The sequence below is a fragment of the Brassica napus genome, chromosome C7 (genome assembly GCF_020379485.1).
Source record: "Brassica napus cultivar Da-Ae chromosome C7, Da-Ae, whole genome shotgun sequence".
NCBI lineage: Eukaryota > Viridiplantae > Streptophyta > Magnoliopsida > Brassicales > Brassicaceae > Brassica > Brassica napus.
This window is the reverse complement of record NC_063450.1, coordinates 3,410,193-3,436,598: the sequence shown is the minus strand read 5'-3', so window position 1 is coordinate 3,436,598 and position 26,406 is coordinate 3,410,193. Positions and strand designations below refer to the sequence as shown.

At 34.5% G+C, this 26,406-nt stretch overlaps 1 protein-coding gene across 1 annotated transcript; it reads left to right on the top strand.

Moving 5' to 3' along the window:
- The first annotated feature begins 17,969 nt into the window (after positions 1-17,969).
- LOC106378825 (F-box/kelch-repeat protein At3g27150-like) lies at positions 17,970-18,905 on the top strand. The gene has a single exon (XM_013818889.3). It carries the CDS (start codon positions 17,970-17,972, stop codon positions 18,903-18,905), a length of 936 nt encoding a protein of 311 aa, XP_013674343.3.
- Positions 18,906-26,406: the final 7,501 nt, after the last annotated feature.

Below are 26,406 nucleotides of genomic sequence, written 5' to 3'. Positions count from 1 at the left end.
CATAGCTTCGTATGATCCCCGAAATAGGACTCATACACGCATTGGTAACCAACCGGAGGCGACCAGGGACGCTGCTCGGCAGACGGGATGATGTAAGTAACGCCAGCACCGCCGCTCGCCCTTAACAGATCCCTCACGGTATGATGAGAAGCAGAAGATCCAAACACGTTCCCCCACGACTGAGCCCGCGGGTCCCGTAGCAGTCCGGGTGGCAGCGGAGCCAGCTCTTCGAAGATCCCACCAGGATGATAAATAGTTGGGCGACAGTCTATCTGGTCGAAACAAACTCTCTTGCGAACCTGTCTCAAAGGCGTCGGAGACCGACCAGACTCATCTGTGTCGCCACGTTCGGAACCAGTCGCAGAATCACCTTGGTCTCTCCCTCTATCCTCACTTCCACTCACATCACTGTTCCCGACTTCAACACGATCTGCGTCTTCATCACGAATCATCCTATGAGCATCAGCGACCAAAAGACGCTGAGATAGAGTAATGTTTTCCGTGTCCCGAAGAGCATCGCGATGAATCAAGTCGAAATCATCCAGAGGACTACCGGTCGCTGACACATCTCTGGTCGGACTCGGAGAATCTGCGATGTCCTTCCCTTTCTCTTCTCGCGACAATCGACTTCTCGAAGGCATGTTCCTTAATTCAGGGGACGACTACAACCGCCAAACGATACCAACGAGTCTATACGAAGAAAAACCTATCTAGAGAGAAAAAGTAAAAGTAGAGAGAAGGGAGAGAAAATGGGATACCTGAATCTGCAGAGAAGAATGACGAAAGCAAAGGAGAGAGACCTATTTATAGCAAAAACGAAGGCACGTTCCTCGAAACCTACTCGCGACGGTTCGGTTTCTCGCTCGAACCGATTTTCAATCAGGTTGCCAGGCCGGGACCAATTCCTGGTCTTGATTTAAACCGGTCCCCAATTAACCAGCAAAACCGATCCCCGTCGCTTTATCCAAGATGATCTATCACCCGAGTAAACTGTATCCCACTATAAAAGCAAGTCAAGGCAAGCGCTACTCTGAGCGACCAGAGACACCTACAGAACACCACGCGACTAAAACCACATACCGACGACTAAATGGGAAGGGTTATCCCTTGTATTAGAGCCTGCTATCTGAATAAACCTGACCCACAAATTCACTGAGACCGCCATGTCGCTCACAAGTGAACTGGGGGGGGGGCTTATTGTAGGAGATGGATTACACCCCTCCACAAGGTCCATCGAATAACAGGCCCTAATTCAGCAAGTTGGATCAGTTTGGTCGGCTCGGCCGCCAAACATATCGGCTCGACCTTAGAGTACTTTTAGCTGGTCGAGTAAGCCGACCAAACGTACCCGGCTTGGAGAGAACCTTGTCCAGGCCCGCATACTCGGCCTCTCGCATCAAGGCCCGAAGAGGTACGAAATTAGGGCATCAAGGGCAAGAGTCCTATGAAAGGGGAAGGGCAAGCAAGAAGGAAAGGACTTTTGGACGATTGAACAGACCGAGCGGCTAGATCTAGGGTTTTAGGCGATCTCTTTGATCTTGTTACTCTTTGATCTTGTTGCTCTTTCACTTTCCTGTCACTCTTGTAACCCTTCAGTTCAAATCAAATAAAACGTCTTTAGTCATCCCATCTCTGACTTCTTTCATCTTAGTCGACTGAATCCCGTTTAAACAGGACTGAAGCGACGACTCCCGATGGCGATTCCGGAGCTTCTACGGCGGCGATTCTGAGCACAGTCGCGGATTGTTGACGACGACGGCGTGAATCGTGGATTTGAGCTTTGATTTGCGACGATGATTGAAGCTCTCGGCCACGACGGAGGAGATGAAGCTCACGGCGACCATGAGCTGAGAGCACGACCCGTGGGGGCTTGAGACGAGACGCGACAAAGAACTGCAACCACCGGTGGATGAGACCTCACGTTAACGGCGTCCAGTTTCAGAGGAATCCTGTCGCGGAGAAGCTTCCCGGGATTAAACCAGCTGCGGCCTTATGTCGAGGAAACCATCCAGGAGATTTCGCCAGCTCTTACCGCGACATATTGAAGCTGCGTAGTGAACCTGATGACCGCTGGCAACCTTTGCGGGATGAAGCCGACCGCGACCAAGCTTCGACGAATCCATGATCTCGACCGCATGCAGTGTTCGCGGGCAGGGAATGGTCGCGGCGAGACGTAAACGAAAACAACAGGGCGTTTCGCGAGTGATGATCGCGACATGAGTAGGTTGCGGCCTGTGAACATGTTTCGCGGGCTTTGATCGCAGGCAATGAGTGGCCGCGGACCGTGTTCGAAACTAAGCATTTTACTATTTTACCCTTGTGTTTCTATGCCATTATAAATATAGACCCAATCTCAGAATATTATCTTGTTTTCTATCTAATGAAAACCACTTTTGGGGTGAAAGATCTAAATCTTGATCATTACTTTTGTGTTTGCTTGATTGCTTTGATCATTAATCATGTTTAGACTTAGATCATCTAATGATTTAGTGTCTACTATGATAATGAGTGAGTAGTCATCTTTGGATTCATGGGTTAGGATGATTAAGTGATGATCTAGAATGTTTAGAGTTAGATTAATATGTTTCCTTGCTTGATTGAGTGATCTTAAGGCTAATCTAGAGTTGGTCATTTTAAATTAGAAATCTAGACATTTCATTGCCCGAAAGGTGTTCAGTGAAATGTCTGAGCCAACTCAACATGCTCTTAACTTTCCCTACCAAAGATATTTGATGTTAGGGGATTTTAGATAGTTGAATGATATGTTCTTAATGATTGCTTGATTGACACAAACCAAACACATTTGATGTTTGATCAATAAGAGTAAATGAGCATTTGTCTTGACAAAGAACTTGCTTAAGATTGTTATATAGATTTAGGGAAATGTGATGATTGAAACCTTGCCATTTTAGATTGAATCTTAGTCATTTGAAATCAAATTCCTATACCCAAGATTCCTCCTTTATTCATTTGCTTGAAAGTTTGCTAGTTAATTGTGTTAGAGTCTTGTTAGTTTAATCTAATCACTTCATTACATTGGATGCACTTAGCTTAAGTATGAACATGTATTCTCATTGAATTGAAACACTTAGAAATGAATTGACATCTAAAATACTACATTGATTTGAATTAGGATAGAAACATCCTTATCAAATTTGGCCACCAACAAGCGGTGAAAACAGAGGAGCACGAGGAGGTCGTGGTCGTGGAGCATCTAACTCCGATCGAGCAGAAGCAATAAATTCCTAAAATTCTTCATCGTCTCCAGCTTTAACCGAGGAACAATGGAAATCCCTTACTCAGATGATTAATGACAAAACAAAATCTTCTGATCGGTTGACTGGTAAGCAATATGGTGATCTTATATTAGATATGGGTGCTTCTCATCACATGATTGGCGAGCTCTCGTTTCTACAAAATAAAGTCTCCATTCCACCGTGTCCAGTTGGATTTGCAGGCACTACAAGAAAAAGGGTGATGCAGGCACTACAAGAAAAAGGGTGATATATAGCATCCGTAAAATGCTATTATAGTGATACATAGGGGTGGGCGTTTGGGTACCCATTCGGGTTCGGTTCAGATCTATTCGGGTTTCGGATTTCCGGGGTCAAAGATTTCAGCCTCATTCGGATATTTCTAAATTTTGGTCTGGGTTCGGTTCAGATCTTTGCGGGTTCGGTTCGGGTTCGGATAACCCATTTAAATGATTTTTAAAATTTTAAAATTCATTATATACTTTATTTTTTTCAAAATCTATAAATAAAATACTATATTACATATAAATTTGAATAACATATGTCAAAATACCTAAACTTAATATATAAATTGGTTTGGTTTGAATATTTTAATAGAGAATCAATAGATATTTTAAATATTTTTGGTATTTTGAGTATATTTTAGCTATTTTCGATATTTACTTTTACCTATTTGTATATATTTTCAAATATTTTAGACAACTTAAGAAGTATCTTATATATTTTTCGATATTCTTAATATACATTAATCTAAAATTTTGAACCCGTTCAGATATTTAATTAATTTCGGTTAAGATACGGTACTACTTTTTCGGATCGGGTTCGGTTCGGTTCTTCGGATTCGATTTTTTTCCCAGCCCTAGCGATACATAGCATTCTGAACAGCGCTGTCTGCCCCCGTTATCTTTTCTTCGACACTTTATATAGCGGTTTTTATGTGCTATGTTAAATTATTTATTCAATAGCGTTTATTTGTTATCCAATTGTATATTGTATAATAGCAGATAATAATTGCTATTACATCATTATTAAAAAAACTACAAATAAAAATATTTTTAAAACTTTATATATATAAATTGGTTACATTACAGTTCTCCCGCTCTCGGAGTTTCCATTGGACGTCAAAAACAAATCGTAAATGTAATCACAAATGAAAAATACAAGGCATGTTACAACTGGGGACGACACTTGTCCCATGGTGAGTCTGAAAACTCGTGTGATCTCGTCCACATCACTCGGGCAAACTCGGAATTTCTCATCTTCTCATACTCAACCTTGCACTTATCAGCCTTAGCTACATAGAGAGCCTTCTCCTACAAGATTGTACAACTCAAAGGTCAAGAAATACTCAAGCATGTAACAGAACTTATTATGGACAACGATGTAGCTGCGTCATCTCCACCATCTACTGCTGATATATCTCCGACATCCCCTTCTCCTGTTACGCTGCCACCGTGTAACACTCAACAAGTTGTTGAAACTCTAGGTCGTGGACAAAGACCTCGAGTACCTTCAGTCAAGCTCAAGGACTATGTTACATACAATGCTATACATCTTGAAGACCCCTCGTCATCTCTCTCACACGCCTGTTCCACATCGTCTTCTGAAACTTTCCAAGGTAACTCACTGTACACATTAACTGATTATATATCTGACAAGAATTTTTCAGTTTCACATCAGGTGTTTCTCGCTGCTGTTATGGCGTACACTGAGCCACGATATTATTCTCAAGCCACTAAAGACGACATCTGGTGTGGTGCTATGAAACACGAGGTTTTAGCGCATGAGGATAGTGGCACTTGGGAAATTACATCACTCCCGGCTGGTAAAACAGCCATCGGTAGTCAGTGGGTATATAAATATAAATTCAACGCTGTTGGAACTATGGAATGCCCCAAGGCCCGTCTAGTTGCAAATGGAAACAACCAAGTAGCATCAGAAGTCTCCTTGATTTTCAGGAGACATTTGCCCATGTTGTGAAGATGGGTACCATCAGAAGTCTCCTTGCACTTGTGGCTGCGAAAGGTTGGGAAGTGCATCAAATGGGATGTTAATAATGTGTTTCTCCATGGTGATCTCAATGAGGAAGTTTATATGAAGTTACCACTTGGTTTTACTCATTCAGATCTTTCAAAAGTGTGTCGTCTTCAAAATTCTCTTTATGGTTTTTGTCAAGCTCCTCGCTGCTGGTTCGAAAATTATTAATGTGTTAACCGAGTATGGATTTGTTCAGTCCTATTCTGAATACTCTTTGTTCTCCTACACGAAAGGACTTCAGGAAATTCGAGTCTTAACCTTGTGGTTGCAAGCAACGACATTGATCTGCTCACCAAGTTTAAAGCATATCTGGGAAAATGTTTTCAAATGAAATATCTTGGCAAACTAAAGTACTTCCTTGGCATCGAGGCAGCTCACTCTGATGAAGGTATTTTCATCTCCCAAAGAAAGTACTCTATCGACATCATCTCCGATTGTGGTCTCCTTGGTTGCAAACCAGTTTCAATTCCTCTTGAACAATACCACAAGTCACATTCGGAAGATACTCCAGTCCTGACTGATCCTAGTAAATACCGTCGTCTTGTTGGTCGCTTGGTCTACTTGTCCATCACTCGGCCAGAACTTTGTTATACTATTCATCTTTTGTTTCAGTTCATGAAGCAACCTCGTGAAGCTCATTGGACTGCAGCTCTGCGCGTGGTTCGTTTCCGCAAAGGTTGTCCAGGCCAGGGCATGCTTTTTCGCACAGATAGTAATCTTGAACTATCCGTTTATGTCGAAGCTGACTAGAGTTCTCATCCAGAGAGTCGTCGCTCTTTAAGCACGTACGTTGTCTTTCTTGGCACGTCACCTATTGATTGGAAAACTAAGAAGCAAGATACAGTCTCCATGTCTTCAGCTGAAGCCGAATACAGAGCCATGGCCGCAGCAGTTAAAAAAAATGAATTGGATAGTTACGTTGGTCAAGGATCTTAGAGTCCCGACTGTCCCTCATGTTCGTTTTTATTGTGACAGTAAAGCTGCTAATCCAGTCTTTCACGAACATACAAAACATCTCGAATGTGATTGTCATAGTGTACGAGATGCGGTCAAAGCAGGCCTCATTTCAACGATTCACGTGAAAACAAAGGATCGACCTCTTAACCAAAGCTTTTAGGACGTCCTCAGTTTGAAGCATTTTCGTCCAAGTTGTGTTCATGACCTTCACTCTCCAACTTGAGGAGGATTATTAGGCAAGTGAATCCTAGATAAGGATTCTCTTGATACACCATCATTAACTTATGTTATGTTTCCAATTATCTCTAGGTTTATGGTTGGGAAGTCGGCTTATGTCTTTGTATATATACTCTTGTCTATTGTTAATATGAAGTCAAGTTGAGAGTCTCATTGTCGTTAGTTTACAGATGACATTTAGACCATTGAATTGTATTGTAAGTATTGAACTGATAAAAGTTTAGCCATTGACAGAAGTAATGATTAAAAGTTTAACCATTGGATTAATTTTCGGAATAGTAGTGACTTGGTCTTTGAACAAAAAAAGTAAAAGAATTTTGTGAATATTAGATATCTTAATCTCTAGATACGAATAGTTTCATTATGAGAAGAGCTCGGAAGTAGTTATGTTCAGAAAATTCAAAAGTTTTGATTACTTGTTGACCAAATATAGTTTGGTTCAAATCAGGTTAAACACACGGCTCTTGTTTAGACTGGTTTGACAATTCTACGGTCATTAATTTATTTTTGTGCTTCTTTACGTCTGCAGTCAGAGTGTCATTATCAGTTTCCTCTGAGTACATAATTTTCAGGTGCAGATGACACTAATGTAACTTCATTCATTATATATGTTTATATTTCATAGAACTCTGCTGACCATTTGTGTTATATATTTAAGTGAATAGGTGTAATGTTTCATGCGAACAATTGCAATTGTTTGTATGAACAGTTGCAACTATAGAAATAAAACATTGCACAACTATTGATGATTGCAATCTTTGGTAATAACCATATTAATTAATTGCAACCTTTGGTTTAACTCTTCACTAACCATTGTAACTCTTCACTAACCATTGCAACTCTTCATTAATCTTTGCAACTTGTGGTTTAACCATTACAACTATTGGTTGCAACTCTTCACTCTCTATATAAGGAGGTGTAGGCATTGACAAATGAAGGTAGAAAAAATCAGAAACTAATAGTTTGTAAGAAAGAGAGAGAAAAAAATTCATTGTTCAAAGATCATCAAAGACTTTGAAGAAACACATATAAACACTAAATCTCTATTTGTTACTCTTGTATCTTAGCCTAGAACAAGAGTGAGACTTTGATTGTTTTATCCTACAAAGGGATTTCGTGTAATCCAAGGTTTGGAATAGGGTCGAAATACTCTTTAAGGAAAGCACCGCGATTCAATCATTATCCAAGTATATAATTCACAATTTTACGGGTTAAAACCCTTAAAAACCAACAATCTTAAAGAGTAGTTTCTTGTGAATTATGGCTGGTGTATTGGTGCGAGAGATGACATCAAAGTTTGGAAAGTTAGATAAGTTTGAAGGAGTAGATATCCGGAGATGGCAAAAGAAGATGCATTTTCTCCTCACAAATCTAAATGTAGTGTATGTTCTAAGCATGCCTATGCCTACTGTACCGGAGGATGCTCAGAACGAGTCTCTGGATGAGACAAGGAAGCAACTTAAATGGGAAAATGACGATTACATATGCCGTGGCCATATTCTCAACGGTATGTCAGATCCTCTCTTTGATGTTTATCAGAATGTCAAATCCGCAAAAGAGTTGTGGGATGCGTTAGAATCAAAGTACATGGCTGAGGATGCTTCTAGTAAGAAGTTCCTTGTTAGTAATTTTAATAATTACAAGATGTTTGATTCTAGGCCAGTTATGGAGCAATACAATGAATTGCTTCGTATACTAGGTCAATTTGCACAACACAACATGAAGATGGACGAATCCATCTCAGTATCGAGTATCATCGATAAGTTACCACCTTCATGGAAAGATTTTAAACACATGTTAAACACACAAAAAAGAAGAGTTGTCTCTTGTACAACTTGGCAGCCATTTGCGCATAGATGAATCTCTAAGGGCGTAAGAGAGAGAAAAACCCAAAAATAATGAGGCTGGTACTTCTTCCATCAATATGATGGAGGAAGATGTGAGTTCTAAGAATAAGAATAAGAGGAAACGATCCTTTAATAACAACACTTACAATGGATCTAACAAAAAGTTTAAGAGCATTTGTTGGAATTGTAACAAGCCGGGTCACTTAAATCGTGATTGCCGAGCATGGAAGGATAAAAATAAAACGGGACAAAACCGTTTGGGACAAGTGTCTAAGGACCAAGGTCCATCCACTCATCAAGGTCAAATCTCTGATTTTAACCTATATTCTAATGTAAATTATGTATCAAAGATTTATGAGGCATTTTATGTGCAGGATGATGAAGTGGCATGGTGGATTGACTCAGGTGAAACAACACATGTTTGCAAGGATCGTGAATGGTTCACTACATATGAGCAAGTTCAAGATGGATATGTACTTCATATGGGAAACGAGTCAACTGCCCCTATCCTAGGTCGTGGAAAAGTGGTGTTAGAGTTTAGTTCTGGAAAAACTTGATCTCAAGGATGTACCTCATGTACCTGGAATTAGGAAAAACTTAGTCTCTGGTAGTGTTTTAAATAAATGTGGTTTTAAAAAATTGTATGAATCCGATAAGTATATATTATCGAAGTGTGGTGTATTTGTTGGATTTGGATATTTATGTAATGGAATGTTTATGCTTAATATTAATAAAGTTGTCAATTATGTTGATATGGCAAGTTCTAGTAAAAACGATTCATCTCTGTGGCATTCTAGATTAGGTCATGTACATTATAATCGCATGATTAATATGTCTAAAGAATGGTTAATTCCTACTTTTGATATAAATTTAGAAAAATGTAGTACTTGTATGTTAACAAAAATAATTAGGCAACCATTTAAAAGCATTGAAATAAAATCTATAGTGCTAGGACTTATACATAGTGATCTATGTGATTTGCATGCTACACCATCTTTAGGAAACAAGAAGTATTTTGTCACTTTCATAGATGATTATTCTCGTTTCTGTTATGTGTATTTATAACATGCTAAAGATGAGGCCTTAGATAAATTTAAGGTTTATAAAACTGAGGTTGAATTGCAACAAAATGGTTTGATTAAGAAGTTACGCACTGATAGAGGTGGAGAGTATTATGATCCTGTATATTTCCAATCCGTAGGCATTATTCATGAAACTAGGGCTCAATATACACCGCAACAAAATGGTGTATCATAAAGGAAAAATAGAATCCTAAAAGAAATGGTTAATTCCATGTTATCTTACTCGGGATTAAGTGACAGATTTTGGGGTGAAGCCATGTTAACGGCTTGCTATTTATTAAATAGAGTTCCTAACAAAATTACCCTTTATGAACTTTGGTATAAGAGAAAACCAAACTTGAATTATCTTCGAGTTTGGGGATGTAGGGCTGTTGTAAGACTACCCCAACCCAAAATTAAAACTTTGGGAGAGAGAGGTATTGATTGCATTTTTATTGGATATGCAGAGCATTCCAAAGCTTATAGGTTTTATGTAATAGAACCTAATGATTCAGTAGCAGTTCACACTGTAATTGAATCAAGAGATGAAATATTTGATGAAAATTGTTTTTCATCTATAACTATACCAAAGAATTTTGTTCCAAGTCCAAGTGGAACTAATAAAGGAGATGAAACTATTGTGTCTCCTAACATGTCACCTATGCTTCGTAGGAGCAAACGAGGAAGGATTGAAAAACCATTTGTTCCTGATTTTCAAATATATTTAGTTGAAAGATCAAGAGATGAGATTGGTTTCCAACACTCATATATGCTCCAGAGATGAGATGAGACTTTAAACAAAGAGAAGGTATTGATTATTTCGATATATATGCTCCAGTTGCTAGGATCTCTTCTATAAGATTATTAATTGCTTTGGTAGCAATTAATAACCTTGTGATTCACCAAATGGATGTTAAGACAGCGTTCTTAAATGGTATTTTGGAAGAAGAGGTGTATATGAAGCAACCTGAAGGTTTTGTTATGCCTGGTAATGAGCATAAGGTGTGTAAGTTGATCAAATCATTGTATGGGCTAAAGCAACCACCTAAGCAGTGGCATCAAAGGTTTGGTGAGGTTGTCTTATCAAATGGTTTCATGTTAAACCAATCAGATAAGTGTTTATATAGCAAATTTGACGAATCCGGTAACGGAGTAATCATTTGCTTGTATGTTGATGACATGTTTATCTTTGGTACTGACCTTAGACAAGTAGAGCTTACAAAAGCATTTTCGTCATCAAATTTTGCAATGATAGACACAGGGGAGGCGGATGTGATTCTTGGAATTAGAATCAAACGTGAAAACAAAGGACTATCTTTGACACAATCTCATTACATTGAGAAAGGTCTTAAGAAGTTCAATTGTGAGAATTGTTCTCCAATGAGCACTCCCATGGATGCGAGTGTGAAGCTTATGCCTAATACAGCACAAGTAGTATCACAACTCGAATATTCCCAAGTGATTGGTTGCTTAATGTATGCCATGACGAGCACTAGACCAGATATAGCTTATGTTGTAGGAAGGTTGAGTAGATACACTAGTAATCCTAGTACTCAACATTGGCAAGCCTTAAAAAGGGTGCTCAAGTATTTGAAAGGAACCATTAATTATGGTTTGTCATATGTCGGATTTCCTTCGGTGCTAGAAGGATATTCAGATGCAAGTTGGATTACTAACATAGAAGATCATTCTTCTACAAGTGGTTGGGTGTTTTTGCTTGGAGGAGGTGCCATTTCATGGGCTTCCAAGAAGAAAACTTGCATTACAAGTTCGACTATGGAGTCGGAATTCGTAGAATTAGCAACTGCTGGTAAAGAAGCAGAGTGGCTAAGAAACTTAGTGTACGAGATTCCATTGTGGCCGAAACCAGTATTACCAATTTCTATCCATTGTGATAGTCAAGCTACCTTGGCTAAGGCATATAGCCAAGTGTATAATAGTAAGTCTAGACACATGGGCGTTAGACATAGCGCAGTACGTGAGCTGATCACTCACGGGGTGATTACAATAGAGTTTGTTCGGTCTCAACAAAATTTGGCTGATCATTTGACGAAAGGATTAGCTAGGGACTTAGTGATTAAGTTGTTTAAAGGGGTGGGTTTAAAGTCCATTGAAATCTTTAATGGTGGGATACCCAATTCCCTTCTAATACGATGTTAGAGGCTGAATTCAATGTGGAAAACCTACACTTAAAGATTGAAGAACTTTTTTTTTTCATCCCAGGGTATGTGCTTGGACCTGCAAGAATTAAATAGGTTAAAATATTATTCTTAATAAATACTTTGGAAAAATGCGTTTGCAGGTGCATGAGTGAAAGTAGTTACCTATATGAGTGTGAAGTGATGCCGCTTCAATAAGCTGGGACTTGGCTTTGTACGCGCTCAAGAATGGATTGGGACACATGGCTAATAATAGTGTCAAGTATAAACATTTAGATTAGTGTAGAAACACATGTGTGTATTATCTCCATGTGCCCAAAATGGGTTGAAGGATTCAATCCGTAGGATATCCTGATTCTCGGACATTTGGAATGTGTAGTACACTAAGATGGAAATTCAATTCTTCGAATATTTTCATTTATGCATGAGTTTGATATATGTATTATTTATTTAATGAATCTATGATTACACTTAAATGGGGGAGGAATGTTATATATTTAAGTGAATAGGTATAATATTTCATGTGAACCATTGCAATTGTTTGTATGAACAGTTGCAACTATAGAAATAAAATATTGCAACTATTGATGATTGCAACCTTTGGTAATAACCATATTAATTAATTGCTACCTTTGGTGATTAACCATTGTAACTCTTCACTAACCATTGCAACTCTTCATTGACAAATGAAGATAGAAAAAATCAGAAACTAATAGTTAGTAAGAAAGAGAGAGAAAAAAAAAATCATTGTTCAAAGATCATCAAAGACTTTGAAGAAACACATATAAACACTAAAGCTCTATTTGTTACTCTTGTATCTTAGCCTAGAACAAGAGTGAGACTTTGATTGTCTTATCTTACAAAGAGATTTCGTGTAACCCAAAGTTTAGAATAGGGTAAAAATAATCTTTAAGGAAAGCACGACGATTCAATCATTATCCAAATATATAATTCACAATTTTACGGGTTACAACCCCTAAAAACATAACAATTTGTACTACTTTTGGTACTAAAATTGTCCCTTATTTTAATCTCTAGTGTTGGCAAGTAGTTGATCATCCTTCTCATATCTTGAAAATCTTGATTCAAAGTCTCCCCATTAAGTTGTTGCGGTTTGTCTCAAAAACTATGTATTATGGTAATTTTTCCAAGAGTGTAATAGACTCGTCATCATCAATCAACGTAGTCCTGATAGCCTTGTGCAGCGAATCAGCCCTTGGAAACTCTAGTTGGTGGCAACAACGGTGATGATTGAGCTTTGGCAGCAGGTCAACTTGAAAGGAAGAAAATTTGCACTTAAAGTTGCAAAAATTATTTCAACAGTTTAAGGGAAAACATGACTTTTATTGGGCTTTGATGATCAACACGATTGGGCGAGAAAAAGAAATGCAAGAAGTAGCGGTTGATGAATACGGCAAACTTTCCGTAAATGAGTATATACCGTAGCAAAGGAATATTTGATGGCAACGAATTGTTACGCAAAGATGAGATCAAAACAGGAAAATCAGGTACAACGAAAATCACATATTCAGAGAGAGAAAAATCTGACGCCCAAATAGAAAATAATATTGATATTCAATTTTGATTAATACATTTTATGTGTTATAGATATCACTAGACTTTGATTCAATTATATATATACAAATGGGATTTCATTATAATTGAAAAAAATCTTTCGATTTAAAATGTTAACCATTATTTCAAAAGTAGCAACTTGGTAGTTATTAAGTTCCTTAATAATGTATATATTTCCTTAAAAATTGCAATAATTTTAAATAAGTAAGTTAACTGAAAGTGAAAACATATTCAAAATATATTTTTGTCAACTTAACAAATATCGTCAAACAATTACCAAAACTTAGTCAAAACTGCAAATAGATATTAATTAGTATTGTATTATGTATGGTAATGATTTAAAATAAATTCATAAGAGTTTAGTCTAAGTTTTGAAATAATTTATTACTTGTGTTTATGGTAGAATGTTGAATAAGCGTATTGCATTAATAAGGTAAGTAAATTGAACGAAAGTTAATAATTATAGTAGAGAATTAAAACCTGATATCTATAATAATAAAATTAGTTTTTCTCCCTTCTCCTTGCGCCACGTCAGCATGGAGGGAGGGGCAATTGCCGACACGTGTCATCGTTTTACACTCTATGCGATTTTCCTTCTGTTCGTTCTGGAAATGATTGTTTGTGGGCTGGGCGGGTTTTTATTAAAATTAATAGGTAAGGCCCAAAATTTAGCCCGTTTACAGAGCCGGATAGAATTAGGGTTGCTCGTCGTCTTCCTCTTTCACGTGTGGCCGCAACGATGTGATTCACCAACTAAAAGCGTCGATTCCAAACTCTGTAACGTCTTCCCGCTCCTTAAATCATCTCTTTACTCTGATTTTTTCTTAATTAATCCATTCTGCCCACATGAGTCAATCAATATACCTTTTCGTTTTCCCAGTAACTGGTTGAAGCTTCACTTATAAATGTCTCTCCTTTCTTCGATGTTGAGTTCAGCTCAAACTATTTCGAAAGGCAAATATTTTCATAGCAAGCGATATGGCCACTTCTTACACGCTCCTTGCTCATCTGAGAGTCAAGCGATGCTCCAACACGGCAACACCGCCGAGGTCCGTCTGTTGGGGTTTTGGGAGGCGAGAAACATCAACAAAGACGGGGAACTGATGAGCCTCGATATGTTGCTCATCGATGAAAACATAAGATACATTGTCTCATACTAACCCTCTAAGCAATTACAATTACATTTTACCCTTTTGGGGAATTTGACCGATTAGATCTGCACTTTCGTATGAGCTTACGAGCGAATAATGCAATGTTCATACGGTCGGGCTATATTGAAAAAGATCTAAACTTTCAATGATTATGGTTTTTTTTGTCACATTGAATTGGTGGTCACGGTTCCAATGATGCTTTTTGGTTCCTCGTGTCTTTCTAAAGCTTAACCCGTTTGATGGCATTTGATAATGGAATTGGATTTAACATCTAATATCCTAACGTCTTTTGGCTCAGGAAACAGGCAGTTTTGAGAGATGGCATCCAAGTTGCTACAGATGAAGTCAAAGGCCTGAGAAGCATCAAAGTTTGTGTCCAAGCACGGCACTACTTACTACAAACAGTTTCTGGAGAAGAACAGGCAGTATATCCAGGAGCCAGCTACTGTTGAGAAATGCCAAGAGTTTTCTAAGCAGCTTCCCTACACTCGTCTTGCTAGATCCTTTTTCTTAACTCTCTTATCTGATTCTGGATTCGGTTTGATGTGTTTGTTAGATTTTAATTGCGTCGCGTGCGTAAGCATTGTTTTTAACAGCTTTCTTCTTGCGGTAAATATTAAAGCTTTTCTGTTTCTGTATGTTGTTTGTAGTATCGGGTAAATATGGTCTGTCCTATGGCAGACTCCTTATCTATGTAGAAATGTGTTTTGACGTGGCGTTTAGGAACCTGTGAGGTGGGCAAATAAACCTCCAAAGATCACAGAGAGTAGAGTTAGCATCAGTTCAGACATCAGCTCAGACATGTGCTCAAGTTTTCTGTTTCCTCAAATCATCAATTCTTCACCATTTCGAGGATATTTGACCGGAACCAGCGTCCACCAATTCTAAACTTTGCTAATTAAATATGTAAGTTTAACCAATAGTTGAAGCTATTTCGTGTTTATTGTTTATTGTTTCTGTTTCTTACCCTTTTCTTTGTTTTGTTCTTTCGTAGGAGGTGATAACAACACACAAGATGACATGCCTGGAGCAGGAGAGCTGACTGCTAAGCCTTACAAAACTGTGAAATAAGTTCCCCCTGCAACAACCGTTGGATTCGCTGCTTGTGGAGATACAAAGGGAAATGCAACTGTTGTTTGTGGAGTAACTAATGAAGAAGCAAAGTTGCAGGGGGATAGAGTAAAAAGCCATGTACTTCTTAGCTTTCTAGCTAGCGAGTGGCCAAGTCTACAGAATTTTATCTTCTTTAACGCTTGGAATAATTGTTTAGGGTTTCATTGTTTCCTTGAATCTTTTCGTTGCTGGTTTTTTTTACATTGTGTTTTCGTGGCTTGCTCACTATGTTTCCTGTTGGGTCAATTCATTTGAAAGTAAACTCAGAGTTTGATAGTTGTCTGCATGTACTTTTAATTTGTTATATACGAACTCGACCTCACTTGCAACCCAGGTTGACAACAGGTGGATACAGTTAACCATCGAGAGCCCAACAATATTTTTAATCTCCACAAAAGACATGTCGCACATTCACACAAGTCAAATACTTAGGTAGAACACATGGCACTTATATTCGAAGAAACCAAATAAACTTTATAATTAATTTAGATTAATTGATTAACTAAGTTCCCGTTTTAGACCTATAATGAAATAATTGCTATTATATAATACGGAGATGTAGGACTTAAATAAGAAACTGGTCTCTATTCATTTTATGATTAAACCAAAAAACAAGCTCGAAAAAGTTAAAAATTACTATCCCTTGAATCCGAATACAACAACATAAAGCAATGTCAAGTACATGGCCGGCTTCAACATTTGATAGACCTTGGGGCAAAAAAAATTAAAAGGCCCTCGAACATATAAAAACATGAAACTTACAAAATTATTACTACGATTAAATACTAAACAGGAATGTTTACCACAAGCAAACACATATAATATTTTGCAACTTCTGTGTATTAATGTAACCAACAGTTTTTTATTTTTTTATTATTTATATAGCAGGTTCATGATTTTCATTTTCATTTTCTTCGATCACAAATTTTCATAGAACTTTTATGTGATTTTTATAAACAATTCTGCTTATTTTTCTTCTTGATGTTTTGATAAGTAATCCCCAGTCTTAATCTAAGCTAAATATCAAATAAAAATAAAAATAAAAATAGCACCTTACGATATGAACTCCCAAAGAAATGCTGAATCTGAAATTGTAATGAACCAAAAAAATAGTTGCACTATTCAACATACACTATTAGAAATCATATATAATACAACCATTAAATCATCACTGAAACAAATTAGGAACAATTGATGTGGATAAACACATAAAGAGACAAAAGTAAATTGTAAATGTTTAGATGTTCAATAATACCGTAGTGTATTTTGGATACATATTAGGAATTAAAATCATGTTTGGACTGTTTGGTATAAGTTCATTTTGGGATTTTGAATATTTCGAGTTCTATCAGATATCCATTTAAGTTAGAGTTCAGTTCGGATAAAACACATAACCAGAAATATCATAAACGAATATCCATTCAGTATTTATGTCGGGTTCAGATTAGTTCAGATTCATTTTTATCGGATCGAATTCGGTTCAGATTTTCGGGTTCAGTTTATTTTTCCAGCCCTACATTTTTTTCTTTTTGAACATCAACTTTACTTTATGTTTAAAGTTCAAGTATATTAACTTTATTGCGATTATCAACTGTTTATTCCATTTTTATTGAATGATCAGTGAAAATCACTTATGATATTTTTCTTTGACCTAACCAACTTCAAAACAAAATGATATAATAGGATCACTAACAACTATCAAATGGATCAGAAAAATTATCACTCTTTTAACATATTTGCATCTTCAAATATTTTAAAATATTTTATTTACTAAAATCATAAAATTAATTTAATATTCATTAAAAATAAAACATATTAACCCGGCGCTACGCGCCGGAATACCACTAGTACTATATATATCTGAGTAGTGAGGCAAGATTTCAAATGTACCTTTCGAATATTAACCAAATATAATCGGCATTCAAGACGAGTTCAATAAAGTATTTTCTGTCAATTTTAAGGTACACATGCAAATGCTTTAATACAGCTAATCACTAATTATATTATTATTTATTTTTATATTGTATCAGCATCATAACCTATATTTATCATTGTCGTAATATGCTTAGTTTTGAAATTTGTTTGATTAACTTAAGATAAATAATAAATACTTTCAATTTTATAATCTAAAAGTGCTTTGAATAGTAAAAGTTATAATTAGAAGAAAAAAACAAAGTCTGAACTGTATGTTTTTAGAAGAGTGATTTTCAATTTCCATCTTCTTTCTCAATTTAAAATTACATTTTATCTGTTTTTGATTTGTTTTATTTATGGCTCTTGTTATTGTTTTGAAAAAGGAGAACGAAGTTTCTTAATCTCTTGAAATGTCATTTTCTGAATAGATAAAAATATATACAATTGCATTAATTAATTTTGTTGAATTTATTGAGTTTAATTTAGTTTATGAAATTGACATAAAACAACAACATATTCCCTTAAATCAATATTGAAAGTTCAGATTCTTAAATTTTAATTATGTGTAGTAAAATTGTTCTGTTAGCAGGAAATGATGTCAGAAGAAATGGTTAAAATAAATCAAGAAATGTTAATGGTAATAGAAATAAATCAAGAAATGTTAATGGTAATAGAAGATCATGGTCTCGTGAAACCATATGTGATAATGCATGCAGGGGCTGAATCTAGTTGGGAAATATTTGATAAGGATTTTAAAAACTTTCGGAGCCTTCCCACGATTCCTTCGTCTGACTATTGCTTTTTCCACAGCGATAAGGAAACAATTAGTGTTGGTACTCAACTAATTGTCATAGGGAGGGAGATAGAGGGGATTGTGGTGTTTCGATATGAGCTAGAGAATAATAAGTGGTTCAGAGGTCCTTCAATGATCACACCGAGGGTCATGTACGGCTCTGCTAGCGATGGAAAAACTGTATTTTTTGCAGGAGGCATTCAAATGGATGATAACGGGAACCCAATTGTTGTGCGAACTGTTGAAAAATATAATGCTGATACAAAAATGTGGACTATGATTTACGGAATGCATAAATCAAGGAAATTCAGCTCAGGATGTTTCTTGCGTGGAAAATTTTACGTCCTCAGTGGTCGAAATGAGAATGATAAACACCTCACTTGTGGAGAAAGATATGATGAGGCGACAAATTCTTGGGAATTGATACCTGGCATGCTCAAAGATATAAATTTCATAACGTCTTCTCAAGCTCCACCCCTTATAGCTGTGGTTGATGACAATCTATACTTGTTGGAAATATCTTTGAACGAGCTTCGTATATATGATATAAACACAAACGTTTGGAAGAAACTTGGTTCTGTCCCTGTGAGTGCAAACGCTGTCTTTGGTTGGGGAGTTACATTTAAATCGATGGGAGATAGACTTCTAGTGGTTGGAACTTCTCACTCTTGGTCTAGGACAACAGTGTTTTACTCATGCCAACGTTCTCCATACGTGGAAGAGCAGCATTGGGAAGAACTTAAATATTGGTGTGATGACACTGAGCTTCCACGGTTTATCCATAATTGTTGTGTGATGTTTGCTTAAAGTTTCTTCCGAAGTAAACTTGGAAACCTATTTGTTTTGTATTTGTGCTTACAATAAATTTGTGACGATTTTGACGCGCGAAACAATTAAAATCGTGGTTTTATGTTGTTTGTGTTTTGTTTTTTTTTATTTTGCACTTGGGAATGTTGTTATTTTTGTTTGCTTAAAGTATTTATGTTTGTGGAAACAAAATTAATGTTTTTATGGTTTATATAAAGCTTGTTGAATTTTATGGTTTTGTACTTTTCCTCTTCAGCCATAAATATCTTAGTACACCTAGTTATCAATACTATTAAAACAAAATCACAAAGTTGGACCTGACTTGATTCTAGGTAGAATATTTTTAAAAAATATATAATATAATTATATTTTAAAAAATTATATAATATAATTAATATGACTACAACTCTAATATTAATAGCAACGTGCCCTAAAATGTATCCTAACTATGGTAAGACTTAAAATAACAAATTGCATAAGTTATTATACTTTCCATGGTTAAATAAAATAATTAAAATTTTAAATGGATCGATTAAAAATGAGACAGATTTGAATAAAGTGGCTTCACTATTTTAACATCCTTAACAAAGTATTTGATGCATTTTTATCAATGTAAAACATCTCGCGCTTTCAAAACGCGGATCAAAATCTAATGTTAGTTAAAATCTCAATCTGTTTTAAGTTTTTCCTCTTCGGATTTTTGGGCTTACAGAAGTTTATTTACACATTAAATCATATCTTGATTTGTCTTGGTTTGGTTTGGATAAATTCTCAGGTTATCTGGTCTTTAGCCATACACCATGGCTGTATTTAGTTGGAAAATTGCCAAAAATATCATTTTCAAAATACAATTTTTCATTTTTACACTAACCACTTTTACCCTCGTCTTTAATGAAGTGTAAAAGATATTTATAACGCTTTGATTAACTTTGACAAAAAAAAACATAAGGTTAACTAATATATCTTATTAAAGTAGAAGTACTTTAAGCTTTTGTTTGGCAACATAGATAGTAGTTAAAAAAATATAGTGTTGTTTCGAAACATGGATAGAAATATATTAAAGAAAAAAAGTAATGGACTTATGTTATCAAGAAAAATTGGAAATTCATTATATTATGAAAACTATATATATAGGTCAACTTTAAAATATACGAAAATAGATGGCCCAATCTAATTAACTAAAAACATCTTTGTCTAAAATAATCATAAAACAAAATTTAAATTTATATACATATTTCAAATCAAAATATTAATTTAAAATTGATTTATATCAAAAATTGATTCAAAAATATACATATATTCAAAAATTGATTGTACTAAAATGGTTTTTATAACCATTATAAAAATGTTTTAAATATATTTAAGAAAAATACAATATAAAGCAATTTCAAACACCAACGTAAATTATGATTTTTATATTTCATATTAAGTTTTAAAAATATAATATATGTGATTATTTATATGATGGTACGTACAAAATACTATTAATTATATGATTACTTATATGATGGTAGGTAAAAACACGATTCTGTGACAAAAAAAAAGAAGGTAAAAACACGATTTATTATATGACGATACATATATGATATTTAATACTGACATGAAAAAATAAATAACATCTTCTATCTTATTGAAGTAGAAGTACCGTTGGGAATGTTTGGAAACAAGAATAACATAATTAAAAAGAAATATAAGTTGTTTGAAAATATGGATAGCAGTATATTAAAAAAATGGGCTTATGTTATTAAAAAAAAATTGAAGTCCATTATATTTTTATAAATTATCTGTTTGGGCCAGATTTAAAATATACGAAAATGACTCAATCTAATTACTTTTTTTGGGCAACTGGTCCAATCCAATTAACTAAAAACATATTTTGTCTAAATTAATTATTAAACAAAATTCAAAACAAAAAGGCAAATTGCCACAAATACCACATTCATAGTATCATTTTTCATGTTTACACTAACCACTTTTACCCCTACTTTTAATGAAGGGTAAAAGATATTTATATCCATAGGATTAACTAATATAGACCTAGGGTTTATAGTTGAGGGGTGGGGTAGCATTTTTGGAATGTGAAATTTAAGATTCTAATAAATATATAAATAAATGCTTAAAAAATTTAAAAAAAATTAAAAAAAAATAGTTTCAAATATAATTTCTGATTTTCAAAACGAAATTTTGAAAAAAAAAAAAGAAATTCAAAAAAAAAGTTTATAAAAGAGTTCAAATTTGAAAAAGTATAATTTGGAAACATAAAAAAATATTAGTTTTATTTAAATAATTATTTATTATATATATATAGAGAAATTTCATGTTTACCACTTTCATGGTACCACTTTTATCTTTACTACCAATAAAGAGACATTTTCAAAAATATCTTCTTCATGAAGTGGCAAAAAACTCTTATATCCTTGTTCTCTCTGTATGTATAATAAATCATTATTTAAATAAACAAAAAAAATTATTTTTTATGTTTTCGAATTATACTTTTTCAAATTTAAATTTTTTTATAATTTTTGTTTTGATTTTTTTTTTTAAAAAAATTCATTTTGAAAATCGAAAACTATGTTTTAAATTATTTTTTATATTTTTAAAGTATTTATTTATATATTTATTAGAGTTCTAAATTTCATATTCCAAAAACCCTAGCTCACCCCTCAACTCTAAACCCTAAGTCTAGATTAGTTAACTCTAGGTGCATATGTGTCTTTTACCTTTCATTAAAAGTGAGGGTAAAAATGATTAGTGTAGACATGAAAACTGGTACTAAGAATGTGGTATTTGTGGCAATTTACCTATATATATATATAGAACAAGGGTATAAGAGTTTTTTGCTACTCAATATACTATGAAAGTGGTATTTGTGGCAATTTACCTACATATTTAGAATTCTAATAAATATATAAATAAATACATAAAGAATATAAAAAAATTAAAAAAAAAATAGTTTCAAACATAATTTTTGATTTTCAAAAAGAAATTTTGAAAAAAAATTATAAAAAACAAAATTTCGAAAAAAAGAATAATAAAAAAGTTCGAATTTAAAAAAGGGCAAATCTCCAAAATAGCATATTTCTAAGTTTATATCACAAAAATAGCACTCAAAAACTAAAACGACCAAAATAGCATTTTATTTTTTGAAAGTTTTAATTTTTTTATTTTTCAAAATTTGAAATCTTATCCCCAAAACCTCATTTCTCAACTCTAAACCCTAAACCCTAAATTCTAAACCCTAAACCCTAAACCCTAAACTCTAAACCCTAAACCCTAAACCTTAAACCTTAAACCTTAAACCCTAAACCCTAAACCCTAAACTTTAAACCCTAAATCCTAAACCCTAAACCCTAAACCCTAAATCCTAAACCCCACCCTTTAACTCTAAACCCTAAGTTTGTTACTTTTGATAAAACATTAAGTGTTATTTTTGTGACTTTTGACCTTGAGTGCTAGTTTGGGAACAAAAACTTGATTTAGTGCTATTTTTGTCTTTTTCTCTTTAAAAAAGTATAATTCGAAAACATAAAATTTCCCAATAATATATATATATATATATAACAAGGGTGTAAAAGTCATTTGCCACTTAATGAAGAACGTATTGTTGAAAATGTTCTTTTAGTGGTGGTAAAGATGAAAAGTGGTACCATGAAAGTGGTAAACATAAAATTTCTCAATATATATTTTTTTTTAATTTTATAAACATTAACTGTTTATATTTTAATGCATAATAATAGTTTATTGATAATTGAAAAATTAGTAAAAATATTTACATAAACGTTTTGAAAATTAGGATATTGCTAAAATATTTAGATCAACATAATAATTTTCTCCTAATATGACTGATTTTGATCATATAATAGATAAAAGTATCATAGAATATATTTTTTTCATTTTATAAATGATCACTGAATATATTAATGTATAATAATATTTCAAAACTAATTACGAAATTAGTGAAAATATTTACATATAATTTTAGAAAATTAAGATCTCGTTGAAATCTTTTTAAAAATATTTTTCAAAATTTTTAATATATATTTATATATTTTTTTAAATGAAAAGATATCAAAAGATATTATAGTTAAAGTAGTTCAAAGATTTTATATATTATTAATCTTATTAAAATACATTTAATAAAAAAATTAAGAGTGGTCCAACTTAATAATCATACATAAAATGAGGTTGTGACTTCTATTTTAATAGAGTAAATATTTTTTTTTTAATCGTGAGGTAACCGCCACTAGTGTTTAGCTTATACACATGGAAGCGTTTTTGACTATATGCTTCCAATTTCGAACGGAGATATTTGTTAACGAATGTAGTGAATAATCAAAAACAATGTAATAATAGGAATTTGAAAATATTTTAGCAAAATTTGAAAATGCCTTTTAATTATATTTTCATAATTTTATACAATTTTATGTTTCTTAATTATATAATTTGAATCTTAATATCATTATATTCTTTTAATATACAAATTTTTAAATTTTATTTCAGTTAAACCAAATTTCTTTTTGATTTTATACAACTTGATTTAATATATCTTAACAAAAATAACTAAATAAAAATTCAAAAAATTATATTTTAAAATATATAATATATGTACACTATATGTAAATATGAGATAAAAATAATTATTTTAACTTTATTATACTTAATTTGGTTCAATCAAACTAAAATATTATTAGAGAAAGAATAAATTATACTTTTTATTTTTTTTAATTAATAAAAACAGTTAATCTTATTTTAGAATAAATTTATTTAAAAATATATTTGGCCCAAAAAACCACCTAGTCATATTTTACTATCACGTATAGAACTAATCGGGCTAAAAGATTACCATAGAGAAGAATCTTATACTCCCTCCGTTTCAAAATAGATGATGTTTTGGAGAGTTTAAAATGTTTCAAAATACTTAATGTTTTGATATTTTTATATTAGTTTTAGTTTTACAGAAAATTGTGTCACTAATGATGTTTTATAGTTGTTTTTAGGATTGGTTGAATTAGTTTACTTTATATTTTTAATGTTACATTTTAGAAAAAAATGCATGCTTCAATTCTTGTGCATTCATTTAAAACATAAGTATTTTGAAACAGAGGGATTACTAATTAAGAAGGTTAATTTTTATCTAACAATGAAGACAACAACATCTCAAAAGAACTTTGGTATAAACAAATCTCTATCCCTTTCTTATATCAAATCTCTAACTGTATAGAAGAAAAGCCTTTTCTTCAGAAGAATCATAGACGACAGCCTTCAAACTCTCAAGAAGGGTTGAGGCCAAGCAGCAAAAGTGAATACCGGTTTTGTCTTTAAAATCAATCAGTCTGAGAGCTTTGCTTTGAGTTCTATACGAGGAGTAGAATCATCTCCTCCAACTGATTGTGGCGATGCTGCAGTCTCATTCACTGCATTGTTATCGATCCGCATGCTATCAATGCCTCTGAGCGCAGACTCATAGTCACTCCCACCACTGAGCGGTTCACGACTACTTGAGTCCACAACTCGTCTTGATGATGAGCCTTCTGATCGACCCAAGTGGAAGGATCCAGGTGCCTGAAATCATCAAACCACAGAATGAATAAAGGTGATCGAGAAGAAAAGAAGCATAACCAAAACTTACCAGCTTGTCTTTTGCAATTGCAGATTCGTTTGCGTTCTTGGTCTTCTGCTTCAGGGTAGAATCTATATATAGGATACAAACGCGCCTTGAGTATATACACAGCTATGTACCTGCATTTGCTTAAGGAAGAGACGGATAAAGCATAAGTAAATGTAAACCTTGACGCTTCTCAGCATTGCTGACAGCATGGTTTAATAATCCAGAGCTAGTTCCAACACCACCATCCTGACAAAAGAAGCATTTGCATTATTCATCTGTGTATTGTGTGTATATATATCATGAAAGGATGAAAAATCAAAAGTGTACTGATAGGTATCATAAAGCTTACGTGAGGAAGAAGAATAAGGGGGTTGAGAAACAGAGCAATGGTGACGTGGCAGGAGACGTTGGATTTCAAAATAAATGAGAGGAAGGAAACCTGTGGAGTGAGAAAGAGTCTTTGGCCGTTACGAGAGTTATCGTCTCTAAATACTAGTTTGAGTCATTATGTATCTTTTATGCTTTGATGTTGATTGTTTAGACGCTATGAGTCTATCTCTCTCGTTCGCCATGAGAACGATGATTCGATCTTGATTCGCCATGAGAATCTAGTTTGTTTCATACTCAAAGCTGTATTCGTTTTCTATTGGAATTATACAAGAAGTTTACAAGTTCTTCGAGTTTCATAGATCTTTACTTTATCAGTGGTGCGGTGAAAAGTTCGAAGTACGCGACAATGTCAACAAATTCGATTCCAGTTCATCCTCGATTTCAAGATGACTTTGACGAATTCGACGCGAGAGCTAAAGCGGATTTGAATTTCGCGATAGGAGGTTTCACGAGGTTAAACGAGGCGAACGATGAGAAGACGGAGGAGACTAAAGTGATCAACACTCGATTATCTTCAATCGAATCGTCAATGGAGACGATGAGATCTGAGTTTCGAGTATCTAGGGCGTCGATTAGCTCTGATTTCAGATCGTTTATGACGATGGTGGGAAAACAACCAGCGGCGGAGGTCGAAGCTCATCTAGCTCGATTTTCCCAACCAGAATCTCCGCAAGATCAAGATCAGGTGCGTACTATTCCATTGGAACAAAACCGGGGTTTTCCACTAGGATATCGATCTGTGACGATGAATATTGTGAGTAGAGATAAAATGTTGAAGAAGATTGAGCTTCCTCATTTTGATGGGAGTAATGCCTATGAGTGGATTGTGGATGTGGAGAACTATTTTAGGATAGGGCAATACGAAGATAGAGAGAAGATTGATGTTTTACCGTTATGCCTACAAGGCCAAGTGAAGAGGTGGTTTGCGTGGGTGACAAAGCGAGGAGGTTTTGTTAGCTGAGATGATTTTAAAGACAGAATGATGTTGCGTTTTGCTAAGTCAATTGAGGATGAGCCAGCTACGAGATTGTTTGCGTTGAGACAGACTGGATCTGTGAGTGATTATGTATCAGAGTTCGAAGATTTATCAGCTCAAGTTCATGGTTTGGCACAGAGAGCAAGACAACAATACTCAGATGCAGAGTTGAATGCATTGAGGAGAGATAGGTTGTGCTTTAAGTGTAAAGCGCCTTGGTCTCGTACACATGATTGTCCGCTGAAGGAACTACGTATCATCACAGTAGTTAAAGGATTGGAAATGGAAGTGCTGGATCAGGAAGAAGATCACTTCTGTTTCGCCGAGACCAGCAAACAACAAGAGTTAATGACTCTGTCATTTAACTCTTTTCTTGGGATTGAATCTCCGAATACTACTAAGATGAGAGGGAGAATCAATCAGAAGGAGATAATTGTCATGCTCGATAGTGGAGCATCCCACAACTTCATTTCACCATCTGTTGTGGAAAAGCTACATTTGAAAGTTTCTGCAGCTTGTAGCTTGGA